Source organism: Taudactylus pleione, unplaced genomic scaffold, assembly GCF_031769625.1.
Source record: "Taudactylus pleione unplaced genomic scaffold, aTauple2 ptg000006l, whole genome shotgun sequence".
In the NCBI taxonomy this organism is placed as follows: domain Eukaryota; kingdom Metazoa; phylum Chordata; class Amphibia; order Anura; family Myobatrachidae; genus Taudactylus; species Taudactylus pleione.
Window position 1 is genome coordinate 2,593,010 of NW_028284409.1, and position 13,092 is coordinate 2,606,101.

The 13,092-nt window shown below is 41.7% G+C and overlaps 1 protein-coding gene across 7 annotated transcripts in view; it reads left to right on the plus strand.

Annotated features, from left to right (window-relative positions):
- PTPRK (protein tyrosine phosphatase receptor type K) overlaps positions 1–13,092 on the plus strand; it is a 437,401-nt gene that overhangs the window by 45,803 nt on the left and 378,506 nt on the right. For all 7 annotated transcript variants that reach the window (XM_088452079.1, XM_088452101.1, XM_088452086.1 and 4 more), the window contains exon 2: positions 12,691–12,813. In XM_088452079.1, the coding sequence (XP_088308205.1) occupies positions 12,691–12,813 (123 nt within the window). The remainder of the gene's footprint in view (positions 1–12,690; positions 12,814–13,092) is intronic.

Below are 13,092 nucleotides of genomic sequence, written 5' to 3' on the forward strand. Positions count from 1 at the left end.
TGCGATCGCTTCCTATGCTTATATTAGCAGCTGAGCAGCTGTGTGCGAGCGGATCTGAATCGGGCCCTGAGCCCACTGGCACCTACAGGAAAACAAACACACACATTGGCCTCAATAGGAAAACAACCATAATGGCCCCCACAGGAACAAATAAAACAGATTGGCCCCTGACAAGAAACAAAACTGGCCCCAACAGGAGAAAAAAACACACAGCCCCCACAGGGGAAATGCACACACATTGGCCTACACATGAAAAAATAAATAACAAACATTGATTCCCCCAGGCCCTTAGCACCTCATCACCACCCTTGTCACCTCATCACAATTTTCTGTTCAGCCCCTCACCCTCTTTTTTAGCCCCTTGCCAAGTTAGCCTCACCATTCCCCAGCCCCTGTCTCTCAGCCTCACCATTCCCCAGCGATGTGTCTTCTGCTCCAAACCCCCTCTCCCCCTCTCCCTCTCCCTTGACACTAGGCAGGCAAGCAGATTTATTACATTAAGTTTACAATACTTACTGACCGTCACATACACCACTGTGACACAGTCAGAACTGGCAGGCCGGTGCTGGCTCTTGCTTCTCCTTGAAATCCGTGTGCACTGACTGTGCAGGGCTGCAGGCTGCTGCTGTGTGTATGCAGTCGTGCAGTGAAGGCTGCAAACGTAGAGGGTGATGGAGACGGGCCGCGGATGGGTTGAAGGCGGAGCCGTCAGTGGTGACTGACTGCTCCGCAATGACTTATGGGAGGAGCTGCTGCGTGTGGGCATGCGCAGCAGCTCCCTTGGCAGCCATTTTTCTTTAACTACACACAGAAGGCTGCCCGATCGGAGCTGAGCTCCGATCGCGGCAGCGGCCAGCGGAGCAGAGCAGGAGTGAATGAAGGACAGCTACACAGGGACCGGCCAAGCGGGAACCGGCCCGGTGTCCCGGCGGCCCAATCTGCCACTGGTTGTGCTGTACAGCCAATGCTCAACTTGTCCTTTGCGCTGTGTGTACGGGCGATCAGCAGACCACCCATACACTTGCAGTGGGTAGGGGGTCGCGGGCGGGACACGCGGACAGATGATGGTTGTTCAATGTGTGTTTGAGTAACCATCATCTGCAGATCACTTGTTCTGCAGATGTATCTTTTAGGTGTGTACCCAGCTTTAATCTACCACAACAGATTTAATAGTGCCATGGTGGAGTGTGAGTTGTTGAGCCCTCCCTGCAAGTGAATGGAGAGAGGCAAAACACACCCCTGCCACTGACTGTTAATGTTAAACGTGTGAACCAGAATCTGGCTGGTTGATGTGCAACTTAAATAAATCAGTGTGGATTGGTTTATGTGGCATACCAATGTGCTTGTGAAACTATAAAAATGTTAGCACAGCAGTCTCTGTATGTGTGTAAAACTCTTTTTAGTGTGTAAGTTCACTTAATTGCCACTATTAAGCAATAAACACTACTCGAAAGATTATGCTCTATTCCTGCCAGACTTCTATTATCTGCTCAAATAGTGTGAACTATAGATAAGGAGGTAATACTGTAATGGATCTCTAGTTGCCCTGTATTGGTCCCAGCATCCTGATTCAATGTTCTAGCCGCAGCCCTGATCCTATATAATCGTTCTTATGTAACCAGCTGCAGCAGCTACAGATGTGTCCTCATGCACTATTGCTTCAGTAGCACCAAACAGCCCTTCTCGACGTGCCAGGTCAGGTCTGACTCTAAGCGCCTTTTTCACCCGAAAATGCATATTAGTCGCAAATGCTTCACAAAACTGTACTGATTAATTTGATATGCAACACTTTAATATCTGTGTGCGATGGTGTCTGAAAAAGAAGCGAAGCAGATGCACAGCGTAAGCCGAATTGCACGTGTCCTGGCATCTCACTTGCACTAGGTGTCGTGTGCTGCATGGCATATTGAGGCTAGGTGTACGTACAGATATGTACTCATACATTAGTTCCAGGTAACAATGGGAGACTTGCGGTAGAGTCAACTGTAGGTTTTATTTTCTTTTACAACTGTACAGTCGGTGGGTGTCAGCTGGTCAAATAACACCAGTAGTAGTGGTCAGTGACTGCAGGTTGCGCACGGTGAGCTGAGCCCCAAGATAAATTTATGAAAGCAACCTTCCCCAGACGTGGTAGCAAAGTAAGCCAACCCTGACACACACACACCACTAGAAATTAGTTATCAAAAGAGGCAAAACAAGTTTTTTGTTATACTGAGATAAATCAAATTATAAAATCGTGAAAATACGGTAATCAAATAAAAATCGAGGTACATTATTTTGGCAAGTATTAGCTTTATGATCTACAGAGTACAGACTTGGACAAATTTCTTGGTACCCTTCCACAAACCCAAATCTTTCTCTGAAAGGACATGAAACTGACAAAGGAAATTAGTATCTATCATTGTTCCATTTTTAATAGAATCAGACTTGCATTTGATTTTTGAATCAACAGAATATTTTTCAATAATAAAACAAATGAAAATGGCATGGACAAATATGGTAGGACCCATAACCTAATATTTTGTTGCACAACCTTAAAGGCAATCACTGAAATTAAACAATTTCTGTAGCTCTCAATGAGACTTCTGTACCTGTCAACACGGGAGTTTTGTGGGCCTGTTTGGAAGAGTAAAAAAATGGCTATTGTGTATTGGGGCTGCCCACTTGGAAAATACCCAGTTATGTAAAATTATTTTTCTTTTTTATGGGCAATACATAGTTTTTTCTTACACGTCAGTGGTGTGTGCTGGACTATACCCGAACTGTGGGTAATGTGGCAGGTTTTTGTTAGCAGCCTCTCTGGTCCTGATTGTGAAATTTACGCTAATGCAGTTGCAACTGAGATCTCTCAAAGATCAGAATTTCTAAAATATGGTAATGTCTTTCAAAGCTTACCCGAGCATAGGGACGTCCACTCCTGCCTTCTCAATCGTCCGACGACGTACAACAGCGTAGATTTTGGTAACATGGGTGCACATCGAGGAATCGGGTAGCCTCTAAGTCAAATCTGACCGGTCTCAAACACTCTCTCCTAGTGTTCCCGCTAGGCTGATTTAGCGGGGATCTGCGCCCTGCCCGATTTGAGAAGGGCAGAAAGCACCATGCCCTTTTGGTGGCGTCCTGCTAAAACAGCGCGGCATCCGGTGGTTTGGAAAAATTATGGAGCCGTGTTCACCACCGGTGAATAGTTGCCCTGCATATGCACATGGCATCTATTCACTGACAATGGAGAGCTTGGGGGTAGCCCGGCATGTCCATAACTACCGGGCATGCACACAAGAGTGATGCAAAGGGGCTGCATCTTAAAGACGTGCCCCGTTTTCTTGTGGTCACGCCCTTTCTTTGGGCACACATGCACATTCAGCACAAGCTGTAGTGGCCTTTCTGTGGTCCGGTGCTGGACCTAGAGGGAACACAATATCCTGACACGTTGAGAGCTCTACTACTTCAGATTGCAATGAGTAAATTATGTAAGCCCATGGATAGTCCTTTTAAATGGTCAGACATGCCTGTGTTTTTGTAAACTTCCTCCCCCAAATGTTAACTACCTGTCGCTGAACTTGCGATTGAATCATCTGGGTGAGCGTAATCGCTGTGCGTGCACAGTGCCACTTTCGCACATGCGCACTGGCTAGTAATTACTCAATCTCCATAAATCTCGGAATCAGGAACTCTGTTCTTAATAAAAAAAAGGGAGGCAAGGTGATGATTTTACCCTGTTTTAGGTATTAACTACTTCTTAGAGAAATAACATGATAGTTCTATAACCACTAGCACCCTGTAAGATATTTTATTTTATTAACTATAGGAAACAATACATTTTTGCCTGGTCTTTTTTTTAATCTACTGAATATAAAACCGGAATCACCTAGGTCGCAATATAAGTATATAAATATCAAACGTAATAAATGTCTTTTAACTGCGCACATAAGACTGTAGCCAGTTATAGACTTCCTTAATACAGATATTAGGAACATACATAGTCTCTCTGTGGCGCGCTCCACAACAGGGTTAGTTCAGGAAAAGTTCAGTTGTACCCCAAAATGCACAATAGGTTCTTCTCTCTATTGGGATGACCTCTTTTTCCAACGGAGTTCTTTTATACCTCCAGAAGGGTGCAGGTCTGTGAGATGCTGCTCTCAGTACAGAGCGCAGGAGCCGTGCAGGATATCCCAGTGCGTGTACACGCTGCACTTGGCTCTCCTGCACGGCTCCTGCGCTCTGTACTGAGAGCAGCATCTCACAGACCTGCAGCTGCACCCTTCTGGAAGTATAAAAGAACTCCGTTGGAGTCATTCCAATAGAGAGAAGAACCTATTGTGCAAGTATATAAATATATAGATATAGAAATTTTTATATTTTCTTCTAGTGGTTTTCAACGTTACTGTACATTAAAGCTCAAGAATGAAGACTCATTCACACACACGTGCTGTGAAACTGGGTAAAAGCACACAAAACTAAAGTAAACCAACAAAAACACCCAAGTCAGTCGGGTTTTATTCTTTAAAACAACCAAAAAACAGCTAATCTGTAGACGACAATTTACATTCAGAAGGTTATAAGTCATCGGCACTAATTGGGCAACTGCTTGACCACAAACACATTTTTCAAAGAAAATTAGAAATGCCAATTGAATTCAATTTGAAGATAATGTATATACATGTAGTATGAGATTAATTCAAAGATAAATAATTCTTACAGTAATGTCATATTAAGTTTTTTTTTTTACTTTTTCCTGTTAATTATTTTGTTGCTGGCACTTCACTATGATAAATTGAGTTAGTTCACAGGACTTCAATTAAGAACATTAATCTTCCTAAATGATTTAATGTGTGAACCATTGGTAGTTTGACTTAATATACTAGAGGGTGTTTGAACTATTAAAAGGGGTAATGACTGCCTTCAGGCACATGTTCCTGTTCGATGTCATCTTGTCTTGCTACTGCAGACAGTATTTGCTTCACTGCAAGGGGAAATGGAAGATGTTTATCAATTAAATGTTTTTCTAAAGTTGTTGGAGACTCATTTTACTTTGGAGTCCAGTGTGCACACCCTCCTGGTTTAATGCATGACTTGCATTCTGATATAGATAGATAGATAGATATATCTATATATATCTATCTATCTCTCTATGAGAGAGATATAGATGTATGTAGATATAATATATATATATTACCGTACAAAAGTTTAGGTCACCCAGACAATTTTGTTTTTTACATGAAAAATTACTTTTATTTATAAAATGAGTTGCAAAATGAATAGAACATATAGTCAAGACATTGGTAAGGTTAGAAATAGTGATTTTTATTTGCAATAATAGTTTTGTCCTTCAAACTTTTCTTTCGTCAAAGAATGCTCCTTTTGCGGCAATTACAGCATTGCAGACCTTTGGCATTCTAGCTGTTAATTTGTTAAGGTAATCTGAAGAAATTTCACCCCACGCTTCCTGAAGCAACTCCCACAAGTAGGATTGGCTTGATGGGCACTTCTTGCGTACCATACTGTCAAGCTGCTCCCACAACAGCTCAATGGAGTTGAGATCTGGTGACTGCGCTGGCCACTCCACTACAGACAGAATACCAGCTGCCTGCTTCTCCCTAAACAGTTCTTGCATAATTTGGAGGTGTGCTTTGGGTCATTGTCCTGTTGGAGGTGGAAATTGGCTGCAATCCACAGGGTGTGGCATGGTGTTGCAAAATGTAGTGTTAGCCTTCCTTATTCAAAATCCCTTTTACCTTGTACAAATCTCCCACTTTACCAGCACCAAAGCAGCCCCAGACTATCACATTACCCCCACCATGCTTGACAGATGGCGTCAGGCACTCTTCCAGCATCTTTTCACTTGTTCTGCGTCTCACAAATGTTCTTCTGTGTGATCCAAACACCTCAAACTTTGTTTCGTCTGTCCATAACACTTTTTTCCAATCTTCCTCTGTCCAATGTCTTGTGTTCTTTTGTCCATATTAATCTTTTCCTTTTATTGGCCAGTCTCAGATATGGCTTTTTCTTTGCCACTCTGCCTAGAAGGCCAGTCCGGAGTCGCCTCTTCGCTGTAGGCTTTGACACTGACGTTTTGCGGGTACCATTTAATGAAGCTGCCAGTTGAGGACTTGTGAGGCCTCTATTTCTCAAACTAGAGACTCTAATGTACTTGTCTTCTTGCACAGTTGTGCACCGGGGCCTCACAATGTATAGAGTGTATTTCTGATTAATTTAATGTTATCTTCATTGAAAAAAACAGTGCGTTTCTTTCAAAAATAAGGAAATTTCTAATTGATCCCAAACTTTTGAACGGTAGTGTGTGAATGTGTGTGTGTGTGTGTGTGTGTATGTTTATGTGTGGGGGTGTGTGTGTGTGTATATATATCTATATCACAGGGGCTCTGCACTCACCAAAATAAGGTGCTTTGCAACAGGTGTGCTTGGTAACTGTCTCACATTTAAAAGCAAAGTTGCTGTGAGCTTTAAACCTTGATAAGCATACCCTGAGTTTAACACTAATGTGATGGCTATGACCATGTTATAATTCTGAGCAATAGAGTAGGGACTTGCAGTAAAGTGGGGTCCCGTGACGGGGGCTGCAAGCTTAAATGCATTGATCAATTCATGAACCAAAACCCCACTGTTTATTATGTTTATTATTGTTAGTTATTTTGGTGAGTGCAGAGCCCCTGTGATTTCAATATGTATGTATGTATGTATAATATTACACACACACATTTTTTACATGGAATTGGAATAGTAATGTTGCTGCCATAATAATGGGTTGGAAATTTAACTGCAATTGAGGCAACTATGGAATGATGTGATAAGTGGCAGGACCTGCCAATTACATTCTATGCTTTCCTAATGCTTTTTTTTTACTCTTCTGCTTCATGTCTAAAGAGATACTATCCATATTCTATTTTTGTACTGTATTTGTATTATAGAAATATTAACCATATTAATGTTCCCTAGCTTCTAGAAAGGAAAATAACAGGTTTTCTGTCTCTAAATTGTCTCCGTTTTTCCCTTCCATAATACTTTTATCTCTTCATAAAGTACTCTTGTAGATCTTAGAGCAGGGTCACGAAGGAATTTTAGAACACTAGCATTTTCTATTAGGAACCTGTGGCATTCTAAAGATAACCCCTATGATATGCATTAGTCTGTGTTAAACACAATGAAGAATATAACATTTTTGGGTTACACTAATCTTTGGGCATTGGCCTAATATTTTGAAATTACTACGGTGAAGAAGTAGTAGTTCCTCAGTGTACCATCTGGCACCCTTTCACAGTTAAGGTGGGTACACACCTGACCGATATATCTGCAGATCGAGTGATCTACAGATGATGGTCGTTCATACACACTGAACGGCCATCATCTGTCTTGCTGTGGGTCCTGGCAAGCAGGGGGCGAGTGTCCCAGTGGGGAGGGGGACGTGTCCCACCCCCTCCTCGCGGCTGCCTGTGTGTGTGTGTGTGTACGGGCAGTCTGCAGACCACGCGTACACACCTGCCGATGGACAGATATGTCTGCAGACATATCTGTCCATCGGCTGTGTAGCACAGCCAATGCGATATGTTGGTGAACGCCGACGTTCACTGACATATCGTGGGTACACAATGGCTGAAGCAGCAGATACATTGGCTGATCAGTTGATCGGCCAATATATCTGTCAGTGTGTACCCAGTATAATGCTTAATCAAACAACTGGACTTATGCTTGGGGGCACAATACACTGAACATATGCACAGGTGTCTGTGAGACTGGATCCAGCTTCTTTTGTTCCTGTCTTCCCACCCTATTTGTTTGTTTTTCTGGATTGCTGGTTTTCTTAGTTGGCTATTTTAAGGCAGGATAGAACGGAACGTCGCCAGTCCTGGTGCAGAAATTGTATTAACAACGGTTTGATGTAATTTTAGGTGTGCTCACTGGTAAGTTTGCTTTTCCATCCTGACGGGGCAGTGTCATTACCTTACTGGGTGGGTAGTCATGTTAGAAGATTAGAGTGGTTTCCTTTTGGTTGCATTTAGTTTATCTGTGTTTTTTTTCTTATGCACTTATGGCGATACCTGCCTGCATTGCTTGTTGTTAGTTGTAGTGCAGTGTTGGAATTGGGCAGGTTCTAGCCATTGTTTCTTTTGCCACCATACTACACATTACATTTTTAAAACATATATTTTTATTCTTTAAATAAATAGCTAACAATTTTTCTGCCAAAACTGTTTTCATGTCTTTATTTCAGGTTAATGTATTATGATGTATACACAAAGCCAATAAGCAGTTTATAGCTACAATGGGAGCTTCAGGAAACAATGGTTTTACAATTGGATGTGCACCAGGGGCGTCTTTAGAGAAGAGGGGGCCCATGTGCATGCCCAGTCACGGGCCCCCTCCTCTCACCTCGGCAGCCAGAAGCCAACTAACGTGGCTGGCTGGCCACCGCAGAATCAGACTCTGGGCACTAGAGTGTGCCCAGAGTCTACTGCGCATGTGCAGATCGGTGGTGAATTGGCACGGCCGCCATTTTCCGTTGTTTCCCTTGCAGCGCATGCACTAAACGCCAGAAAAATGCCCACCGCAACTATTTGCGCTGAGAGACTTGATGCAGGACCTCAGAGAGGTAAGTTTTAGATAATATGGGTTCTAGTGTGCGGTGCGGGCCCCCCCTGGGCCCATGTACACCGCACACCCTGCACCCATTATAGCTATGCCCCTGATGTGCACAGTGCTGTACAGTACACTTGTGGCACTATTATAGGTGACAGTGTAATAGAACTTTCAGATATAAGAACATGGCAAGTTTGTGAAATTTGTTGTCTTTCTTATTACTAAATACATTTAGACCACATATGGAAATCTTGGGCAATATGTGTGCTGCTGTTTTGTTTATTTTGTAGCATTGAAAGGGTTCAGTGTAATCGAATTGAATCGACATGTTAAAATTCTGCGCAACAGAGCAGTAATATGTAAGCCACGAGTTTCTAACCTGAGTTAATGCCAAGCTTGCAATTTTGAGATTAAATTTCTGGATTGATGTTCTTTTAATAACAACATTAGTCTGTCTGGAATTATCATTCAGAATCCATTAGATTAGCCATTTAAACAATAATGTAGAAAAAAATTAAGCTTTGGGTTAATTTATTGTATCTGTCTATTTTTTGACAGAGGTTAAAGTGAATGAGGGTTGATTTACAAATTGAGTAAGACATATTAATGTTCAGTGGTTCATGAAGGCCAGTGCAAGAAAGTTATTTTTTTTGGTATCAGAAATAAGTCTGTTTGGAGTTTGCCTACCGAGGAATTTTGTGTGAACATCTTTTTATTTATTATACAAAAATAAAAACATTTTTGTAGCCTGCAACATTGTTTTCTATGCCATGTCCTCAATGCACTCTAAAGGTGCGTACACACTACACGATATGCTTCCTGAGCGATATCGTGTAGTGTGTCCCTGGCAGGCTGTGCTCAATGTCTTTCATGACATTGAGCACAGCCGCTGAACGATCTCATTAACGATATCGTTCAGCGCCGGGCTCTCTCCCCCATTCCCCAACATGCAGCAACCTGACGAGGTCGTCAGATTGTGCTGTATGTTCAGGCGATGGACAATGTCGGAAACGACCACCGGGGGGGGGCATCGCTGGTCGTTTCCAACATAAAAGTTCACGATTTGTGCACGATTACTGAGCGATTGCGTGGTTACGATGTCGTAATCGTGCAGTCGCTCAGTAATATCGCCCAGTGTGTACCCACCATAACAGTCCAGGTTAAGGCTATCCATGCTTGAGCACAGATGGCTAACCATAAATGACTGAAGTACAAATTAAGGGCCTTATTCAGAATGTACACTAACCTGATGGTTAGCGCACATCTACGATGGTGGGAGGACTGTGTGGAGGAGGTTTACTGCACATGTGAAGCCCCTCCGTCCGCAAGTCCGCTTGCAGTGTCTCCTATCCGCAGCCTGATTGTCAGGCTGCGGTGTTTGGGAGGCGGAGCAGAGTCGTTCCCTGGCAGCATTCCCGGGAGGGACCAGGCCAGAGTCCACGTAGGTGCACACAGACTTCCTGGCCTCGCAAGCTGCCAGGACCCGGCCAAGCTGCGAGAAGATTTAGCTTCCGCAGTCTGGCCAAATGGACATTGACAAGAATCGTGACCATCAATGGTGACCCCAGGCTACGACCACGCAAATGCAGCAAGGAGGTGTGTGACACCACCTTCTGCATTTGCATTTTAAATGGGATTGCACAGACGCTTGTGTGCAGCTATGCAATTCCGTCCATCTCTGAATCAGGCCCAAAGTCACCTATGCTCAAGCAAAGATATTCATAAAATGTGCATTCACGGGGGGCTTAAGGACTGAGGGCCTGATTCAGAGTTGGGAATAAAGAGAGATAGCACTTAACTGTGTACCTGGACAAACCATATTGCAATGCAAGGGGTGTAAATACATTATTTTTTTTTGCGTGTAGTGTAAATACTGGCTGCTTTTACATGTAGCACAGATGCACAGCTTTATTATTACTCTACAATTTAGATGTCAGTTTGGACACCTCCCTCCCAAATCTAAATCTCTCTGCACATTTTAAATCTGCCCCACCTGCAGTGCAACATGGTTTCACCAAGATGATCAGTTGAGAGAGATATCTCTCTCTATTCCCAACTCTGAATCAGGCCCTGAGTGTTTGAAGCACTGGGCTACAACTTTCTAGTCTACTGATGGGAGAAATCTCAGTCATGTAAATGTAATGGTTTCAAATATAGGAAGTTTTATTATTGCCCCATTTAACCCAGATTAAATTGGATATATGAGTGTTTTATATATAGGGATATCTCGCCCCACAATCTTTTTGTAACAGATTGAACAAGCATTGCACCCTATATACTGTATGTGCTGTGATTATTGTTTAGATTGGACTGAATGTATGTGAGCTAGCCCCTCCCATTTCAAGATTGCTCACCTGTAGACAAAAATACGCTGTGCTGCTGATAAAATTTGAATGTAATTTCCTATGATTTTGGAGGGAATTCAATTGTTTTTGTGCCGTGGGTGCACTTTATTTCTGATCACACCCTCCTGAGTTGGTGAGCCGAAATCCATGAGACTTCAGGCTTTATTGGCGCCCAAATCAATGTTTGGGTAGTGTGTGTCTTTCTTTTCATGGGTCTACCCGCTTTACGCGACTAAAACTGGTGCATTTTGGGTAATGGGTGCCCGCGGCACTGGCACTCGGCGGCAAAACTGAATTTCGCCAGGCTGGAGCCCATTAGTCTGGCAGAAGAAATTAATGTAACCCCCCCCCTGATGATCGTAGTCAAATGTATCGAAAGATTAATCTAATCCTCAGAAATCTGTCCAAAGGCGTTTGGTCCCTTTATGGCCAGGCCAATTTGGTGTTTTATTAAGTAATGTTTTTATTTCATAATCTTCAATTTTTTTTATTCACATGTTTAAATATATATATATATATATAACATTATTATTATTATTATTATTATTATTATTATTATTATTATTGGTGTTTCTCTGTGTGACGCACGGGCACTTACATACATTCATGCACATGAACTGTTTATATACCACAATTTTTTTTTCACCGGTGTCTTAGTCTTAAGTATGTCATTGGTATAAAATATCCACTAGAAAAATTTTTACTACAGTAACCCATATCTTTTGCAATTTTGAAAACTCTGCACTCTGTAGCTTGTGATTCAATCACCCATTATTATTATTATTATTATTATTAGTGACTTATATGATATTTCTCAAGAGAGAAATTCACTTTTTTTGGATTTTTCCCTTAATTATTCATCCAGTTAGTGTAACCCCGGCCCAGATACTTACTGTTTCTGCCTAGTATAGCATTTCACAATACCGTGCTTTTAAATTAGGTTTGACATACCTATGCGGTTCAGGAACAGTTGTGTGGTTAGTTTTTTTAGTTACTTTTTCTTATTACCTGTTACGTTTTACTCCTGTAGAAAATACCAACCTACATAATTTTGAAGCTTGGTAGACGTAGGATGGAGGTCCAGTGCTAGGAAGTAACTTTAGAAGGCTGGGGTCAGTTGGTTAAGTTTAGGGGCTGTCATTTAGTCTAATATTTGTTAATTCATGACATAATGTGAAGTGTTTCACAGAATGCATGATCTGGTCTTGTTAAGGGGGGAATTAATTGTTCTTTTTAAGTTAGGTTTGGTGCTATAGGGGCTAAACAGCAAATTGCTGTCACACGTCCACATTCATTAATGGGCAGAATAGCCAGTTTAAACACATTATGTTGGCTATAAGAGAGTCCAGGGCCAAATAGTTTGATTACTGCCCATTCATATGGCCATTTTGGTTGTTGGTGACAATTTGAGTCCATCATCAATAGTGACACACATGAAACCACGTGGATATCTTTAAGGGTTATTGAGGTGCTGTAAATTTATGCGTGTATGATTATATATATATATATATATATATATATATATATAATTTAGTTTTGTCAGTTTCAATGAATGAATGTGTGTGTTTATGTATGTACGTGTGTGTGTATGTATATATAGTATATTACACTGTGTAATATATATATATATATATATATATATATATATATATAAATATATATATATTTGTATATTTTGTATATGTATATTTTGTATGGATGTCATATATTGCTTGCTATATATCTTAATACTTTTGATTATTTCTTACAGGGGGTTGTACCTTTAATGATGGCCCAGCAGCCTGTGATTATCATCAGGACCTGTACGATGACTTTGATTGGGACCATGTCAGTGCTCAAGAGCCCCATTACCTGCCTACAGAAATGCCAAAAGGTGAGAAAAGCAAATTTCAATTTGTAGAGTAGTTAACCACATTCTGTGGAGGTTACTGCTTCTAAAATGCAACCAGTGTTGCTGCTCATTTGATATGTTTGCCAAGTGTATCCAGACATTGCATTGGAGTATAATACTACTGAGTGACTAAGTATTAAGAATTATAGCAAAATGTTGTAACATTCTCCGTCATTTTCATATGACTTGTAGGTTCTGCTGTTGACACTGTGTCTATTGATAGACCTTGTCACAGACTAAAGGCCTCCATACACGGGGCGA